The sequence below is a fragment of the Condylura cristata genome, unplaced genomic scaffold (assembly GCF_000260355.1).
Source record: "Condylura cristata isolate star-nosed mole 26May11 unplaced genomic scaffold, ConCri1.0 scaffold00031, whole genome shotgun sequence".
NCBI classification, from domain to species: Eukaryota; Metazoa; Chordata; class Mammalia; order Eulipotyphla; family Talpidae; genus Condylura; species Condylura cristata.
The window spans coordinates 2551782-2567483 of record NW_004567132.1 but is presented as its reverse complement, the minus strand read 5'-3'; the positions used below and the strand labels follow the sequence as shown (position 1 = coordinate 2567483).

At 35.7% G+C, this 15702-nt stretch overlaps 1 protein-coding gene across 3 annotated transcripts in view; it reads left to right on the top strand.

The window, feature by feature from the left end:
• CCDC88A (coiled-coil domain containing 88A) overlaps nucleotides 1–15702 on the top strand; it is a 137319-nt gene that overhangs the window by 81155 nt on the left and 40462 nt on the right. For all 3 annotated transcript variants that reach the window (XR_001145947.1, XM_004691409.2, XM_012731528.1), the window contains exons 18-21: nucleotides 5263–5427; nucleotides 7242–7403; nucleotides 8396–8673; nucleotides 8887–9030. Coding sequence is in view for 2 of the 3 variants with exons in the window: in XM_004691409.2 (XP_004691466.1) it covers nucleotides 5263–5427; nucleotides 7242–7403; nucleotides 8396–8673; nucleotides 8887–9030 (749 nt within the window). In the remaining variant the exon portion in view is untranslated. The remainder of the gene's footprint in view (nucleotides 1–5262; nucleotides 5428–7241; nucleotides 7404–8395; nucleotides 8674–8886; nucleotides 9031–15702) is intronic.

The window sequence follows — 15702 nt, the reverse complement described above, 5'->3', positions numbered from 1 at the left end:
AAATGATAGAATTGCATGAGGCAATAGATTATCTTACAGTTATACTTAACAGGTTTAATACCAATTTTTTAATCAGTAGAACAAGTAGGAAAGCAACACTAAAGATACAATTTTGATAACATCTTAGCCAGCAACACTTTTAAAAGTATATTTGTTTTTCAAATTCTTTACCAGGAAATTAATAAAATCACAAAAAATCAACAAATAAAATAAGTAAAATGCAAAGTTACTTCCTTGGAAAGAATTGATAAAATCCATGTCCCTAGACAGGTGACATTAAAAAGAGAAAGAACTTAAATTACTAGTACCAGGGATAAGTGTGAGGGTACATCTCTTAAGACATTTAAAGTAATAATAGGGAAATACTATGAATTCTGTTATGCAAAAAAATTTTGAATGATTTATATGGAATGGTTAAGTTGTGTTTTTTTTTTTAATTCATTTATTTATGCATACAGAACTGGGGTACAGGCCAGAGGTGCAGGGGCAGTGAGAGGATTCACCAGAGACAATGGGACAATGGGGAGCAGAACAGGCAGAATAACAAAGTACACTGCTGAAGGGTGCAGCACGCAGGTCAGGAGAGATTTGCCGCACCATGTGGATTTCCTCACTGGCCAGGGAATTGAACTTGCACTGAAGTGGACATGGCCAGCTTCGCAGTGCATGCTCCAACCTGCTGCGCTATCAGGGAGGCCCTGAAATGGTTAACTAAGTTCTATAACTGGAACAAAGAAGAAACAGAAAATTGAATAACTTTATATGTTTTGAAGAAATTGAATTCGTAGTTAAATTCTCCTTACAAAAAAAAAACTCATGAAATCAAACTTATGATTTCATGGTAAATTCTGTTATTTACTTAAAACAAAAATATTTAATTTGACACAGCTATTTTACCTTTTTCCTTGTAAAGTGGTTTTTTAAAAAATGCTTTAATATAGTTATTGATTCACTAATCATTACAAAACCATATATTTTTGATAGTATAGCTGACACCTAGATATGTCTATGTATTTTGCATATAACACTACCAGATTGATGCCCTCTACCCACCAAATAACCATCTTTTTCCCTTCTCTAGTAATCACTCTGTTTTATCAGAGTATAAGAGTTAGTTTAACACACACTTTTTAGAAAACAAAATAATTTTTCACTTTCCAGATTAATTTTATTGTGTAAGCCCAAAACCAGAGATTTAAAAAATTACAGACTAGGGCCCTCCCTGGTGGCGCAGCTGGTTATAGCACAGCACTAAGAAGCTAAAGCCACTTCCGCATGAGTTTGATCCCTGCCTACCCCGGAGGAGATCCAGACCTCCCCTGACCCGCCCGCTGCTCCTCTCAGCAGTGTACTTCGTAGATCTGCCTGCTCTGCTCCCTGCTCTGTCTCTGGTGAATCCTCTCACCTTCCACATCTCTGGCCTATAGCCCAGTTCTGTATGAATAAATAAAATCTTTAAAAAAAAAATTACAGACTAAATTTCCAACAAACATTGGCTTTAAATCATTAACAAAATGCTAGTATGTAAGATCCAGCAATATATAAAAGAGATAATACTTTATAATCAGCCTGGGTATTTTTTCTCAGGAAAGCAAGATGGATTACACATTTGAAAATTGATTAAAAACAATTAAAACACATTAAAAGATTGAGAGAATAAAGGACAAAATATGAATATGTCAGTTGATACAGAATACTCACCATTTATTCAGAATTAAAAATCAGCTAACTGGATAAAAGAACTTTTGTGTACGTAGTACAGCAAAAATCATCCTTAATGGTGAAAGGCTGATGATTTCTACCCACTGATGAAGAAACAAATCAAAGATGTTGTTCTCATTGTTTCTATTAAACATTGTGTTGGTGGTACTGACCAGTGTAACCAAAAGAAAAAAATGCATACTGACTTGAAAAGAATCACCTACCACATGGTTATAGTAATAGAAAATCCAGTGAAAGTCATAGATACATTTGTATAGCTAAAGTGGATTTATTAATTTAATGGGGATAAAAGTTGATATAGAAATATCTATTTCTGTACAGTTGGAATGAAAAGTTGGAAAGTATAGATATTTAGGCATAAATGTAAGGATATATGTGTAAGAATTATGTACTGGAAACATAAAAACACCATAGTAAATAGAAATACCATGCTCGTGTTCAGAGTGCTCAATACTAAGCTGCGTATCTTCCCAAGTTAATATATAATTCCACCTAACCCTAATCAAAATTCCAACAAGGTTTAAATACATATACTTCTGTTTATAAAACAAGCTGATGCTAATATGCCTGTGGAGATATTGATCAGATGTTGGTGAAAATTTGTGACGACTGTATTATATTACTCTTATGGGGGGGGTATGTAAGATGTTATAACTAATTTAGAAAACAGTGTGACAGTTTCTCATAGTGTCAAACATATACCTAGCTTTTGACATGACCATTCTCCTTTGTTCATTAAGGAAAATGAAAAGAAAAAATAGAGTAATTCTTACTATTACTTTTTTCATACTAATAAAAACCTGGAAACAGCCCAGTGAACACCACCTAGTAATTGAAGATGCAAATTTTGGTGTCTCTATATAATAAAAAATTGTTGAGCATTGTAATGCATTCAATAGCATGGCTGAGGCTTAGAAATATACTCAGGAAATAACCACACACACATACCTGATCAAAGAATTCATTTATATGAAATTTTTTAATAGGCAGACTGAATCACAAGAGATATCTGGTGAGCAGTAATTTTTCTAAAGTAATGGAAATTGTCACCTTATATGGGGGCTGTGTGGGTATATACCATTTTCAGCATCAAATTATTCTTAAAATCTGCATTTTGGGGGACCTCCCTAGTGATGCAGGGGTTGTAGTCTCAGTGCTATAAAGCTGTCACCAGCCACAGCATCCTGAGTTGTATCCTCAGCCAGGGAATCAACCCACATGGTGCAGCAGACTTCTTCTGTCTAGTCTACTGCTTCCCTGAGTAGTATTTCAGTAGATCCACCTGTTCTGCTCCCGACTCTGTCTCTAGTGAATCTTCTCATCCATGATACCCCAGTTCTTATATGCATAAATAAATAAAGATAAATCATTTAAAAAATACACTTCCATAAATCAATCTTATTTTAATAAAAATAATTTAAAAGAATAAAATAAAATCTGTATTTTATAGCAGTAAATTATATCCTTGTAACATTACTTTGAGGAACCATTGAAAATTTAAATTTCTAATCATTGATTAATTTTATAGTCAAATTTCCTTAGATTTTAGTCGGTAACTTTAAAATAACAAAATTTCTCTGTTACAGTGGTTATTTTACCTTAATGCATTTTTTTCAGTTTTGGTTTGAATATAAATTAGAAACTGATTAGGTAAGGTAAAGGAACTATTTTTGAAGTTTAGTTTTTAAGAACAGTAAACCAAAAAATGTGAAGCTTTGAGTTTTATTTTTAGTTTCCTTTTCTTAAACAGTATTTCTAAGTCCAGAAAGAAAGATCCTGTGAGAAATTAATGGAAAATAAAAGATTGGAAATTATATCTCCCCATATATATTATTGAGTGTTAAAAGTAAAAGCAAACTGAAAAATTAGAATCCCAGAATAGCTATTTGATCACTTGACAAGCTTTAAATTATATTGAGTCAGTAGTGGCAAACTTTATTGATGAGTCATAAGCTTTCTTAAGGCTTGCATTAGACATTGAATTATCTTAAACATTTATATCCATCCCTTAATATAAAGCTTGTAGTTAATTTAGAAATTTATGATAAAAATGTCTCTTGGGATAAATGCTAATTCAGGATATATGCAGTAATTAAAAATTAAGAGAGTAATTCAGTTCATTAGCAGTTGTTAACATATCCAAGTTGTTAGTTTTGAATTGACTTTCCTAAAGTAGGATTTGGTTATAATTATACCATGAGGGCCCTCCCTTGTGGTATAACAGGTTAGGACCAAAGCACTGTAAGCGAGCCATAGCCACTTCAGTGTGAGTTGATCCCCAGCCCTGAAGGTGACCCACACGGCACAGCAAACCTCTCCTGACTTGCCCAAAGCTTCCCTCAGCAGTGTATTTTGTCAGTCTGCCTGTTCTGCTCCCCACTCTGTTTCTGGTGAATCTTCTCACCATCCCTGCACCTCTGGCTTGTCCCCCTGTTCTTATGCATAAAGAAATAAACCTTTAGAAGACGTAGACTCACTTTAAAAAAAAATAATTACACCATGAAACATTATGTAAAATATACTCATGGATTATGCACTCTTTATAATTATTGTAATGAATTACAGTATATTTGTGTCAAGATTTAAATAAAGAATTTGTTGGCAAAGTTCATTCTGGGCAACCTGTCCATCTGAGTAGGGCATAACAAAGTTGCTTCTCAACTTTGATTTAGGTTAACTTTTCAAGAGGATATGTGTTAGATCTTAATCTGTTCTTTACTTGGGTATTTCTGAATTTTCTAATCTGCTAATCTGCTATAGATATCTCTAAAAAGAATTATTACTTAATAATAGGCCTATAGTAATAGGTTAGTATTTTGTATAGGTTAATATATAGTGATAGGGTGTGTCCCATTAAACTACTCTTTAGGTGTATTTTTTTTTTTTTAGCTTTCATAGTAATAGTTTCATCATCCAAATTGTACATTGCTAAGCACTTTCACTTGGTCCTGACGGGTTCCTAAAATCTGATGCTTCTCTTTTCTTCTTCTTCTTTTTTTCTTTATAGTTTATTTTTACATGATTTTGTACATTTTATTTTTCATCTCAATTGTAATCCCCGTGGGTTTCCCATCACTGAGTCACCCGTGTGCCATCACCATAATCCCGTGCACTTCCCTCCCGCCCCGTTTTTGATTCCATTCCCCATTCCACCCCCACAAAATGTCTCTAGTATATGGCTGTTCATTATTCTTATTATTTTCTCTTCTGGTCCATTATACTCCTGCTATGAGTGAAACCATCAGGTATTTTTCTTTTTCTTTCTGGCTTAAGGTGTATTTTCTTAATAAGCAGTGTGATCTGAAATTAGGAAATATATTATTAGGAGTATGACACAGAAGTAGAGCACATGTAATATTTCTAGGAGCTTTGCATTGTGTAAAAACTGATCATATTAATAATGATAATTGTATGTATTGTTTATCACATTTTTAAATGGATTTTCTCACATTTACCCTACCAATGCAAAGTCCAGTTAATTGCAAGAAATAAAACTTTGTTCATTCTTGTTTTTCCAAATAAAATATTTTAAAATTTTAGGTGAAAAAGAATTATGAAGCTCTCAAACAGAGACAAGATGAAGAAAGAATGGTACAGAGCTCTCCTCCAACATCTGGTGAAGATAACAAATGGGAACGAGAAAGTCAGGAAACAACTAGAGAACTTCTCAAAGTTAAAGACAGATTAATTGAAGTAGAAAGAAATGTAAGTATTTCAATATTTTTATAGAAATAAGGTATTTTAAAAGTGAAGCTTATTTTCTATTGGCTTCCCTTTTCAATTAGAATAAAATCCCCATTTTGTTCACTCTGTGTCCTATAAGAGTCTTCCTGACCTTATGCCATAGCATTCATATGGGTGTGTTTATCAATAAGAGCATAATATATCTGTTAATATGTGGGAATGTGGGAATCATAAACAATACCTGACACATACTGTTTACACACAAATTAATTCTAGTCACATTGGACCTTTTTCTGTTTGTCCATATGGTATGAACTACATTTCTATGTGGAACACACAGCTGACTTCCCTTGGCATGTTGTCCTAATTCCTAATAGCACGTTTCCTTTAAGAGGTCTTTCTCAACTTGTTTCCTTAGTAAGGTAGTTTGCTCCAGTCTGAACCATCATAATCACACCACTGTCTATTTTCTTTGTAATAAATAAAAATGCATTTTTAATTCATTTATTTGTTGTCTGCCTACTGAAGAAAAGGACTTTGAAAGCAGGTGACCTGTCTTTTTTTTCTCTCACTGTGCATTAAGTATATAAAATATTGTCTGGTAGATAGCATACAGTAAATGTTCACTGAGTGAATTCAGTAAGTATTTTATGGCCTCCCCAGTGGCTCAGTAGTTAAAGTCTTAGTGCTGTCAAGCTATCAGCAGCCACTGCAGCATGAGTTTGATCCCTAGTCGGAGCTAATCCACATGGCATAGCAAACCGCTCTTGTCTCACCGGTTGTTCCCTGAGCAGTGTGTTTCAGTAGGTCTGCCTTTTTTGCTCCCTTTCAACCCCCTCCCACATACCCACACACACATACCTCTGGCCTATCCTCAGTTACATGCATAAATAAATACATTTTTTATCCTTCAAAGATGAAATTGTTACATGCAGCAAGTAAAATAACTGATTATTACTGCCTTTGAACATTTCTTAAGAACTTGAAGCCATAAAGCCAAATTAATCTTTTACAACATTGATTCCTACTTTCTCATTCCAAATGAATAGTTTATCCTCCTAGAAAAGCATTTATTTATCTGTGTATGGAAGTTTATCTTTTTCACAAATTTACAAATGTGGGATCATACTATACATTATTCTTAAATACAATTTTTGTTAACTGAGAGCTATTTTAGCAGGTAGATATCTAATTTTTTTTGTTAAAAAGATTATTTATGCATACAGAACTGGGGTACAGGCCAGAGATACAGGGGAGGTGAGAGGACTCTTCAGGTACAGAGTGGGGAACAGAATAGGCAGATTGACGAAGTACACTGCTGAGGGGAGTGTAGGGGAGTGTTGGGTGAGACAGGGGAGGTCTGCTGCACCATGTGGATTATCTCTGGAGCCAGAGATTGAACTCACACTGAAGCAGCTGTAGGTGGCTTGCACTCCTGTGCTTTTAACTCGCTGTGCCACCAGAGAGGACCAGACATCTAATTTTGTTTAATAACTACATGTTACATGATTTTTTAAAATAAATCCCACATCAGGGGACATTAAGGCCACTGTCATATTTGCTGTAAAAAAAAATCTATAATAATCATGTTTACTTGGTAGTAAATTCCTGACAGTGGAATTGCTAGGCTGAAGGGTTTTATATACGCATGAATGTTTGTGTTTGATTTTGGTATCATATTAGTCTATATTAATTCCACTACGACCTATTTTTTTTTAAGATAATTGAGATTTTTTTTGGCATTATAATACTAATAAATCCTAATGCAAAATTCCATTACCTGTTAAACAGAAATTTCATGTTTTTAATTTTACCAATGTGTTTTCTTTATGAAGAATGCTACACTGCAAGCAGAGAAACAAGCATTGAAAACTCAACTGAAACAGCTGGAGACACAGAACAATAATTTGCAGGCTCAGATTCTTGCACTTCAGAGGCAGACAGTGTCATTACAAGAGCAGAATACTACCCTTCAAACACAGAATGCGAAACTCCAGGTTGTAATGTAATATTTTGGGAATATCCAACCAAACTTTTGAAATATACCATTAAAATAAGACTATGCCTGTACATGGTAACATTATTTCTAGTGAATTTACTAATATTGAAGATAAATTTAAATATTGTATATAATGTTATCTTAGACTTTCAGATACTAGCTTTTTTTATATATCAGAGCCTTTAAACATTAACTGATAAATTTAATTACTAATATTCAATAAAGTTACCTTTATTTCAGTATATTTACTTTATCGTCTTTCACCCATTTCAACAAATTTATTGTAATCAAGCAAAAATCTTTACTCTGGTGTATAGTTGTAGTATAATAGTTCTGTTTTCACTTGCATGGCTTTCGTGGCAGTTAAGTTTTATGAAAACAGCATAATATTTTGTACCTTTTGTCCTCAATCTTGTCCTTATTTCAAAGTGTCTGTCTTGCACTTAAAGCTGCCAGTGTCTTTTCAAGTTAGAATAGTTTGGTGGGGGAAGCTATAACTTTCTGAAACTTCTTAAAAAGCAGAAGGGAAGAAATTCCCTTACTCAGTCTGAAAGTTCTTTCTGAAGTCTTTTCCAATCAGTAAAGCAAATTGTGGATTTTATTTAAACTTAAGAAATATTTTCAACAATAATTTTCCATTTTAGTTAATTCTCCACGTCTAGAAAATGGTACTGTAGTATTTTCACTCCTGTACTTTTTCATGACTACAAGGTAATTCTTCCTAGCCACCTTCATTTAAAGTTAACCTAAAACACTTACCTGATATGTATCTCTTACTGTATGTCACATTTATATCATAACATATAACAGAATAAAAATGAAATGGTAGATTTTGAGATACTCAATTCAAATTTTCTCATATGAGAAATAAGATTACACGTACTATTATGATTCATTTACATCTACCTAAAAAGTTAATGTAATCTTTTATTTTATGAAAACAGCATAACGACTTTTTCATGATCCTGATAACTATGTACATTCATATAGGTTGAAAATTCCACCCTTAACTCCCAAAGTACCTCACTTATGAACCAAAATGCACAACTCCTAATCCAGCAGTCTTCATTAGAAAATGAAAATGAAACTATAATTAAAGAGCGAGAAGACCTGAAATCACTATATGATGCTCTGATCAAAGATCATGAAAAGCTGGAACTTCTTCATGAACGACAGGCTTCAGAATATGAATCTCTTATTGCTAAACATGGAACTCTAAAGTCTGTTCACAAAAATCTTGAGGTGGAACATAAAGACCTTGAAGACCGGTAATATTTCTTCCACTGTTAATTTAAAACCATTTTTGGAGAGTAATACAATAAATTTTATGTTAAACATGTCTAAATTATTTAGGAAATATATATATGTATGTTTTATGTGCTGCTTACTCATAAATTTCTTGTTTCCTTCATTTCCAAATGCTTTTTTTTTTTTTTTTTTGCCACAAAGAAAATATTATAAGCCAAACACCTTTTTTCTAGGTATAATCAGTTACTGAGACAGAAAGGACAATTGGAAGATTTGGAAAAAACACTGAAAGTAGAACAGGAAAAAATGTTACTTGAAAACAAAAACCATGAGACTATAGCTTCAGAATACAAGAAACTCTGTGGTGAAAATGACAGGTAACAAATGTTTATGTTAGTTCTGTATTATTCATTATTTCCAAAATGTACACTGCCCTTTTGCAGTACCACCTATAACTGAGATTTTTTTTTAATTTTATAAGTTTATTTTTTCATATTTTTGTGCATTTTTCCATATCAATTGCAATCCCCTTGGGTTTCCCATCACCAAATCACCCATGTGCCATCACCATAGTCCAGTGCATTTCCCTGGACTATGTTTTTGATTCCATTTCCTACTCCACCCCTACAAAATGTCTCTGGTATATAGCTATTAATCATTATCACTATTTTCTTGCCTGTTCTTTTTATATTCCTGCTATCAGAGAAACCATCCAGTATTTTGCCTTCTCTTTCTGACTTACTTCACTAAACATGATCTTTTCCAGCTCCATCCATGTTGCTGCAAAAGACATGTATTTCTTTTTCTTGGGTAATATTCCATTGTGTATATGTACCACATCTTTTTAATCCAGTCATCCATTTTTGGGCATTTGGGTTGTTTCCATGTCTTTCCAATTGTGAATAAAGCAGCTGTAAACACAGGGGTGCAGGTATGTTTTTGAATCATTTTTTTGTGTCTTTTGGGTAGATGCCTAGGAGTGGGATTGGTGTATCATATGGAAGCTCCATGTTTAGCAGTTTGAGGAACCTCCAAACAGCTTTCCATAGTGGTTGTACTAGTTTGCATTCCCACCAGCAGTGCAGGAGAGTTCCTTTTTCTCCACATCCTCGCCAACATTTGTTGTTGCTAGTTGTTTGAAGATGTGCCATTCTCACCGGGGTGAGGTGATATCTCATTGTGGTTTTAATTTGCATCTCTCTTATTACGAGTGATGTTGAACATTTTTCATATGCTTGTTGGCCATCTGCATTTTCTCTTTGGAGAAGTATCTTTTTAGCTCTTCTGCCCATTTTTTAATAGGGACGTTTATTTTTGTTGAATTTTATCAGTTCTCGGTATATTTTTGTGATCAATCCTTTATCACTACTTTTGTGTGAGAAAATTTTTTTCTCAATCAGTCTGTTTTTTGTAATGGCTCTTTTGCTGTACAGAAGCTCTTTAACTTGATGTAGTCCCATCTGTTTACCCTTGCCTTCACTATTGTTGCATTGGGTGCTCTATCTTTAAAGATGTCCCTGAAGTGTATGTTGTGTATTGTTTAACCCATCTTTGCTTCCAGGTATTTTATGGTTTCCATTCTTATGTCTAGGTCTCTAATCCACTTTGAGTTGATTTTTGTGTATGTTGAGAGTTAGTGATCTAGTTTCACTTTTTTTCAATGTAGGGTCCCAGTTTCCCCAGCACCATTTGTTGAACAAACTTTTTTTTTTCCCACTGTATCTTCTTTGCTCCTTTGTCAAAGATTAGTTGTCCATAAACCTATGGGTTTATATCTGGGTTTTCTATCCAAATCCACTGGTCTGTATGTCTGTTCTTGTTCCAGTACCATGCAGTTTTGATTATTATGACTTTGTAGTACAGCTTGAAGTTTGGGATTGTAATACTTCCATTCTCTTCGTAGTCATGAGAGTTTTGGCTATTCGAGGTCTTTTGTTGTTCCATATGAATCTCATCAATATTTTTTCTATTTCTTTGAAGAATACCATTGAGACTTCTATTGGGATGGCAATAAATCCGTATATCGCTTTTGGTAAGATGGCCATTTTGGTGATGTTAATTCTCCTGATCCATGAGCAGGGGATGTCTTTCCATTTCATGGTGTATTCTTGTATTTCTTTTAACAGTGTTTTGTAATTTTTTTTGTAGAGGTCTTTTACCTCTTTTGTTTGGTTGATTCCCAGGTATTTGATCATTTTTGTTTGAATTGAAAAGGGGATTTTTTTTAAATTTCTGTTTCTTATTGGTTATTTGTGTATTGGTTCTTTGTGTGTTGATTTTATATCCTGCTACCTTGCTAAACTGGTTGATGGGTTTGGTTAGTTTCTCTGGAGTTTTTAGGGTTTTCATGTAGATTAACATATCATCTGCAAATAAGGACAGTTTTACTTCTTCTTTCCCTATTTGGATTCCTTGTATGCCTTTTTCCTGTCTTACTGCTCTGGCTAGAACTTCCAATGTTATGTTGAAGAGCAGTGGCAATAGTGGACACCCTTCTCTTGTTCCTGATCTGAAGGGAAAGGCTTTCAGCTTTTCTCCGTTGAGGATAATATTGGCTGTGGGTTTGTCATCATGGCTTTTATCATGTTGAGGTATGTTCCTTCTATTCCAAGGATTTCGAAGGCCTTAAACATAAATGGGTATTGAACTTTCTCGAATGTCTTCTCTGCATCCATTGATATGATTATGTGGTTTTTATTTTTCTGTCGGTTGATGTGATGGATTACATTGATTGATTTTGTGATACTGAATCATGCTTGTGCTTCTGGTCGTGGTGTATTGGTCGTGGTGTATTATTCTTTTAATGCATTGTTGCATTCTGTTGGTCGTGGTGTATTATTCTTTTAATGCATTGTTGCGTTCTGTTAGCTAAGATTCTGTTGAGGATTTTGCATTGGTGTTCATTAGGGAGATTGGTCTGAAGTTTTTTTGTGTGTGTGTTTTCTTTGTTAGGTTTTGGTATTAGTGTGATGTTGGCTTCGTAGAACGTTTGTGGTAGTTTTCCTTCTTTTTCAATTTTTTGGATGAGTCTGTGTAGAATGGGGACTAGTTCTTTTCTGAACGTTCAGTAAAATTCATTTGTAAATCCATCTGGTCCTGGACTTTTATTTTGGGGGAGGGTTTTGATTATTTCTTCTATTTCCTTTTAACTGGCCTATTTAGTTGTTCTATTTCTTCTTTAGCTTTGGGTGGTTGTAGAGTTGTAGGATTTTGTCCATTTCTGTTAAATTGTCCAATTTGTTTGCATATAGTTGCTCATAGTATTCTCTTTTTATTTTTTTTGGTTTCTGCTGGGTCTGTTGTGATTTCTCTTCTTTTGTTTATGATTCTGTTTACTTGTGCTTTCTCTTGTTTTTTCTTTGTGAGCCTGGCTAGTGGCCTGTCTATCTTGTTTATTTTTTCAAAGAACCAACTTTTGGTTTCATTGACTTTTTTTTAACTGTTTCCCTAACTTCCATTTCATTTATTTCTGATTTGACTTTTATTATTTCTTGTCTTCTGCTATCCTTTGGCTTATTTTGTTCTTCTGTTTCCAGCTCTTTAAGGTGGGACATTAGGTTGTTTCTTTGAGCTATTTCTTGTTTCTTTATTGCTATATATTTTCCTCTTCTAACTTCTTTTAATGTGTCCCATACGTTTTGGAGACTTGTGTCGTCATTGTCATTCTTCTCTAAGCATTTTCTAATTTCTTCTTTGATCTTCTCATTGATCCAACGGTCTTCCAGTAGTATGGATTTTAGTCTCCACGTGGTAGGTGGGTTTCTTGCCTTCTTCATATGGTTTATTTCTAGTTTGATTCCTTCATGGTTGGAGAAAATAGTTGGTATGATTTCAATCTTAGTGTATCTAATGTGTTGTAACCCAGGATGTGGTCAATCCTACTGAATGGTCCACGTGGATTTGAGAAAAATGTGTACTCACATTTTTCTGGGATGCAGTATTCTATAGATGTCCCGCTAGACCATGTTGTCCAGGTCCTTCTTCAGAGCTTTAGTGTCTTTACTTATTTTTTGTCTTGTTGATCTGTCCATTGTTGAGAGTGGCGTTTTGAAGTCTCCTACTATGTATGTATTCTCTCTGATATACATTTTCATGGATGACACTAATATATTTTGGTGCTCCTTCATATGGTGCATATATGCTGATGATTGTTATGTCTTCTTGCTGTATTGTCCCGTTAGTTTATCTCCAGGGCTGTAGTAGGACTGGGGAAAAAAGCTGCTGCTGCTGCTGTGCAGAGCAGCTGCAGCTGCCACTGTAGTCAGTCTCCCTGTAGTCATTCTCCCTCTGCAGCACTTCCTGGTATCTGGGCGCCTAGATTTTTAAAGGAGCTAACGAGTAGGAAGCCACTGGAGTTCCCATGATCAGAGTTGCAGGGTTCTGCTAATCTTGCCTGTGCCGCTTCTGGTTAGGAATTCCCTTATGGGAACTCCCCAATAGCTGATTCCCCCTTCGTTATCTTCCTTCTAGTGAGTCCAGGGCATTCTCATTTGGGTTGAAACTTGTAGCACGTAAGTCTATAGTCTGTTTTTATTTATTTCCATGAGAGCTTGAATGTAGTCGTCTCTGCGTCTTTATTCTGCTGCCATCTTGCCGGTTCCCGAGCTGGTGGAGATGGTCCTCAGCGGCTTTGCACAGCGCCCAGATACTCCAGATCCGGTCTGCAATTTCAGCGGTTTTTCCCTGTACCCAGTTGTTGCGGATCAGATTTGTAGTCTTTCCTCAGGCGGGGCTCCACTCACCGAGCTGAGCCATCCCCCTTCACCTCCAGCATGGGGAAAGCGGTTCCTGCAGCCCGCCAAACTTCCAGGCGCTGGGTTTTCCCAGGAGTTCCCTTATCGGAACTCCCCAAACGCTGATTCCTCCTCAGTTATCTACCTTCTAGTGAGTCCAGGGTGTTTTCATTTGGGTTGAAACTTGTAGTATGTAAGTCTATAGTCCGTTTTCAGTCCTCAGTGTCTGTGGAAGGCTGGATGCAGTTATCTCTGAGTCTTTACTCTGCCGCCATCTTGAGCTCTCTAATTTTTTGTTTTTAATATATACAGAACTGGGGTTAGGCCATAGGTGCAGGGGCAGTGAGAGGATTCACCAGTCAGACGGGGAAGCAGAACAGGCAGATTGATAAAGTACACTGCTGAGGGGAGCAGCTGGTGAGACAGACATCTGCTGCTTCATGTGTGTCACCTCCCTGGCCAGGGATCAAACTTGTGCTGAAGCTGCTGTGGGGCTAGCTTCATAGTGCTGCACTTTAACCTGTTTTACCACCAGAGAGAGCCCAGGTATCCAATTCTTGTCTATAGCAACCTTATAATTTCATAGATAATTGCTTTATAATGTTTAAGAAAATTTTAACTGGCTTGAGTATTAATGGTTTCGTACTGCCATGGGGAAGATTACTTTCTATTTTGAAGTCAAGAAGACCAAAACTTGCCAACTGGTAAACAGCCTGCTTACATAAAGGTACATCTTCAAAACTTTTTAGAAATCTCTGAAAAAGTCTACTCAATAAATATTTACACTATAAGCACTGCTGAAATGCTGCTGGAAGGCTTTGAGAATTAAATTTCTATTCCTTTTCCTTACCAAAATACCCCTACTCTTCTAGAGTCATCTGCATTTTCATACTCAGTTGTTCTAAATTTAGTAGCTGTTTAAACCATATAGAAATTTAGTCCTGGGTCCTTGGTAGCACAGGGGGTTAATTCTCAGTACTATGAAGCTCTTAGCAGCCACTGGAGCACAAGTTTGACCTCCAGCCAGAGAGGTGACCCACTCAGTACAGCAGACCTCTGTCTCATCCACTGCTCCCCTCAGCAGTGTATTTCAGTCAGTTTCTCTGTTCTGTTCCCTATTCTGTCTTTGGTGAATCCTATCACCCCTCCTTCCCCCTGTACCTCTGTCCTATATCCCAGCTTTTGTATTTATAAATCAGTAAAATAAATCTTAAAAAAAAAAATTCTTTCTAAAGGAGTTGAACTTCAGTGAAATCAAAAGCAAGCTGTAATCAAGAAGGGGCATTTGCACACTGGGGGCATGCACTAGAAAACCAAATTGTGACAAGTTATGTAAGAAAGGGATCACTTTTATTATATACTTAACATTAGAGAATGTATTTACTGTGGGACTCCTAACTTTAATATGATCTTTTCCCATATTGTGGATTCACAGCAAACTCGGGACAGATTGTGAACTTGGTTATTAGGCCTTTTAGGAATCAAATTCCATATATTAGTAAGGAGCCTCCAGAGAAGAACTAATAAACCTCTTAGATGTGAAGAAATTGAACATGATGAGCTTAAATCAGAAGATCCTATAGTCTTGCAGAGGGGGAACAGTCCTAGTAGAATAATACTGTCTCATATCTGTTCTCACCTGTTCTTAACTTCATGTACCCCATGTTACAAAGAAGAAAAAGCTTTAATTAAAACCTGAGAGTTTTATATTTTAAAAAAGATTTTTATAAAAATTTGTCAGGGGCCCTCCCTGGTGGCGCAGCGGGTTAAAGCACAGCACTGAGAATCTAAAGCCGCTTCCGCACAAGTTCGATCCCCGCCTGCCCCGGAGGTGACCACATGGCGTGGCAGACCTCTCCTGACCCTCCCCCTGCTCCCCTCAGCAGTGTACTTCGTAGATCTGCCTGTTCTGTTCCCAGCTCTGTCTCTGGTGAAGCCTCTCGCCGCCCCTAAGCCTCTGGCCTGTACCCCAGTTCTGTATACACAAATAAATAAATCTTTAAAAAAAAAAAATTTGTCAGAAGACCAATACTGTATCCCTTCTGTTATCTTAGATAATGATAAACCAAGAAAGTTTCTTTAATTCTTTGACTAAGTTGTCTTGAGCCCATTAAAGTTGTGTTTGCTTAATTGTATTTGATATTAATGTTCTCAACTTCGAGGGACAGTTGAAAAAAGCTTATTTGAGCATTTTCAGCAGAAATGATATTAAGGACATTGTGTATCTTCATATTCCTCCCCCCAATGAGGTTATGTATGGAAATCTTTGAACTCCATGTTTGTTTGTGTAATTATCTATGTGTCTCATTGACATTT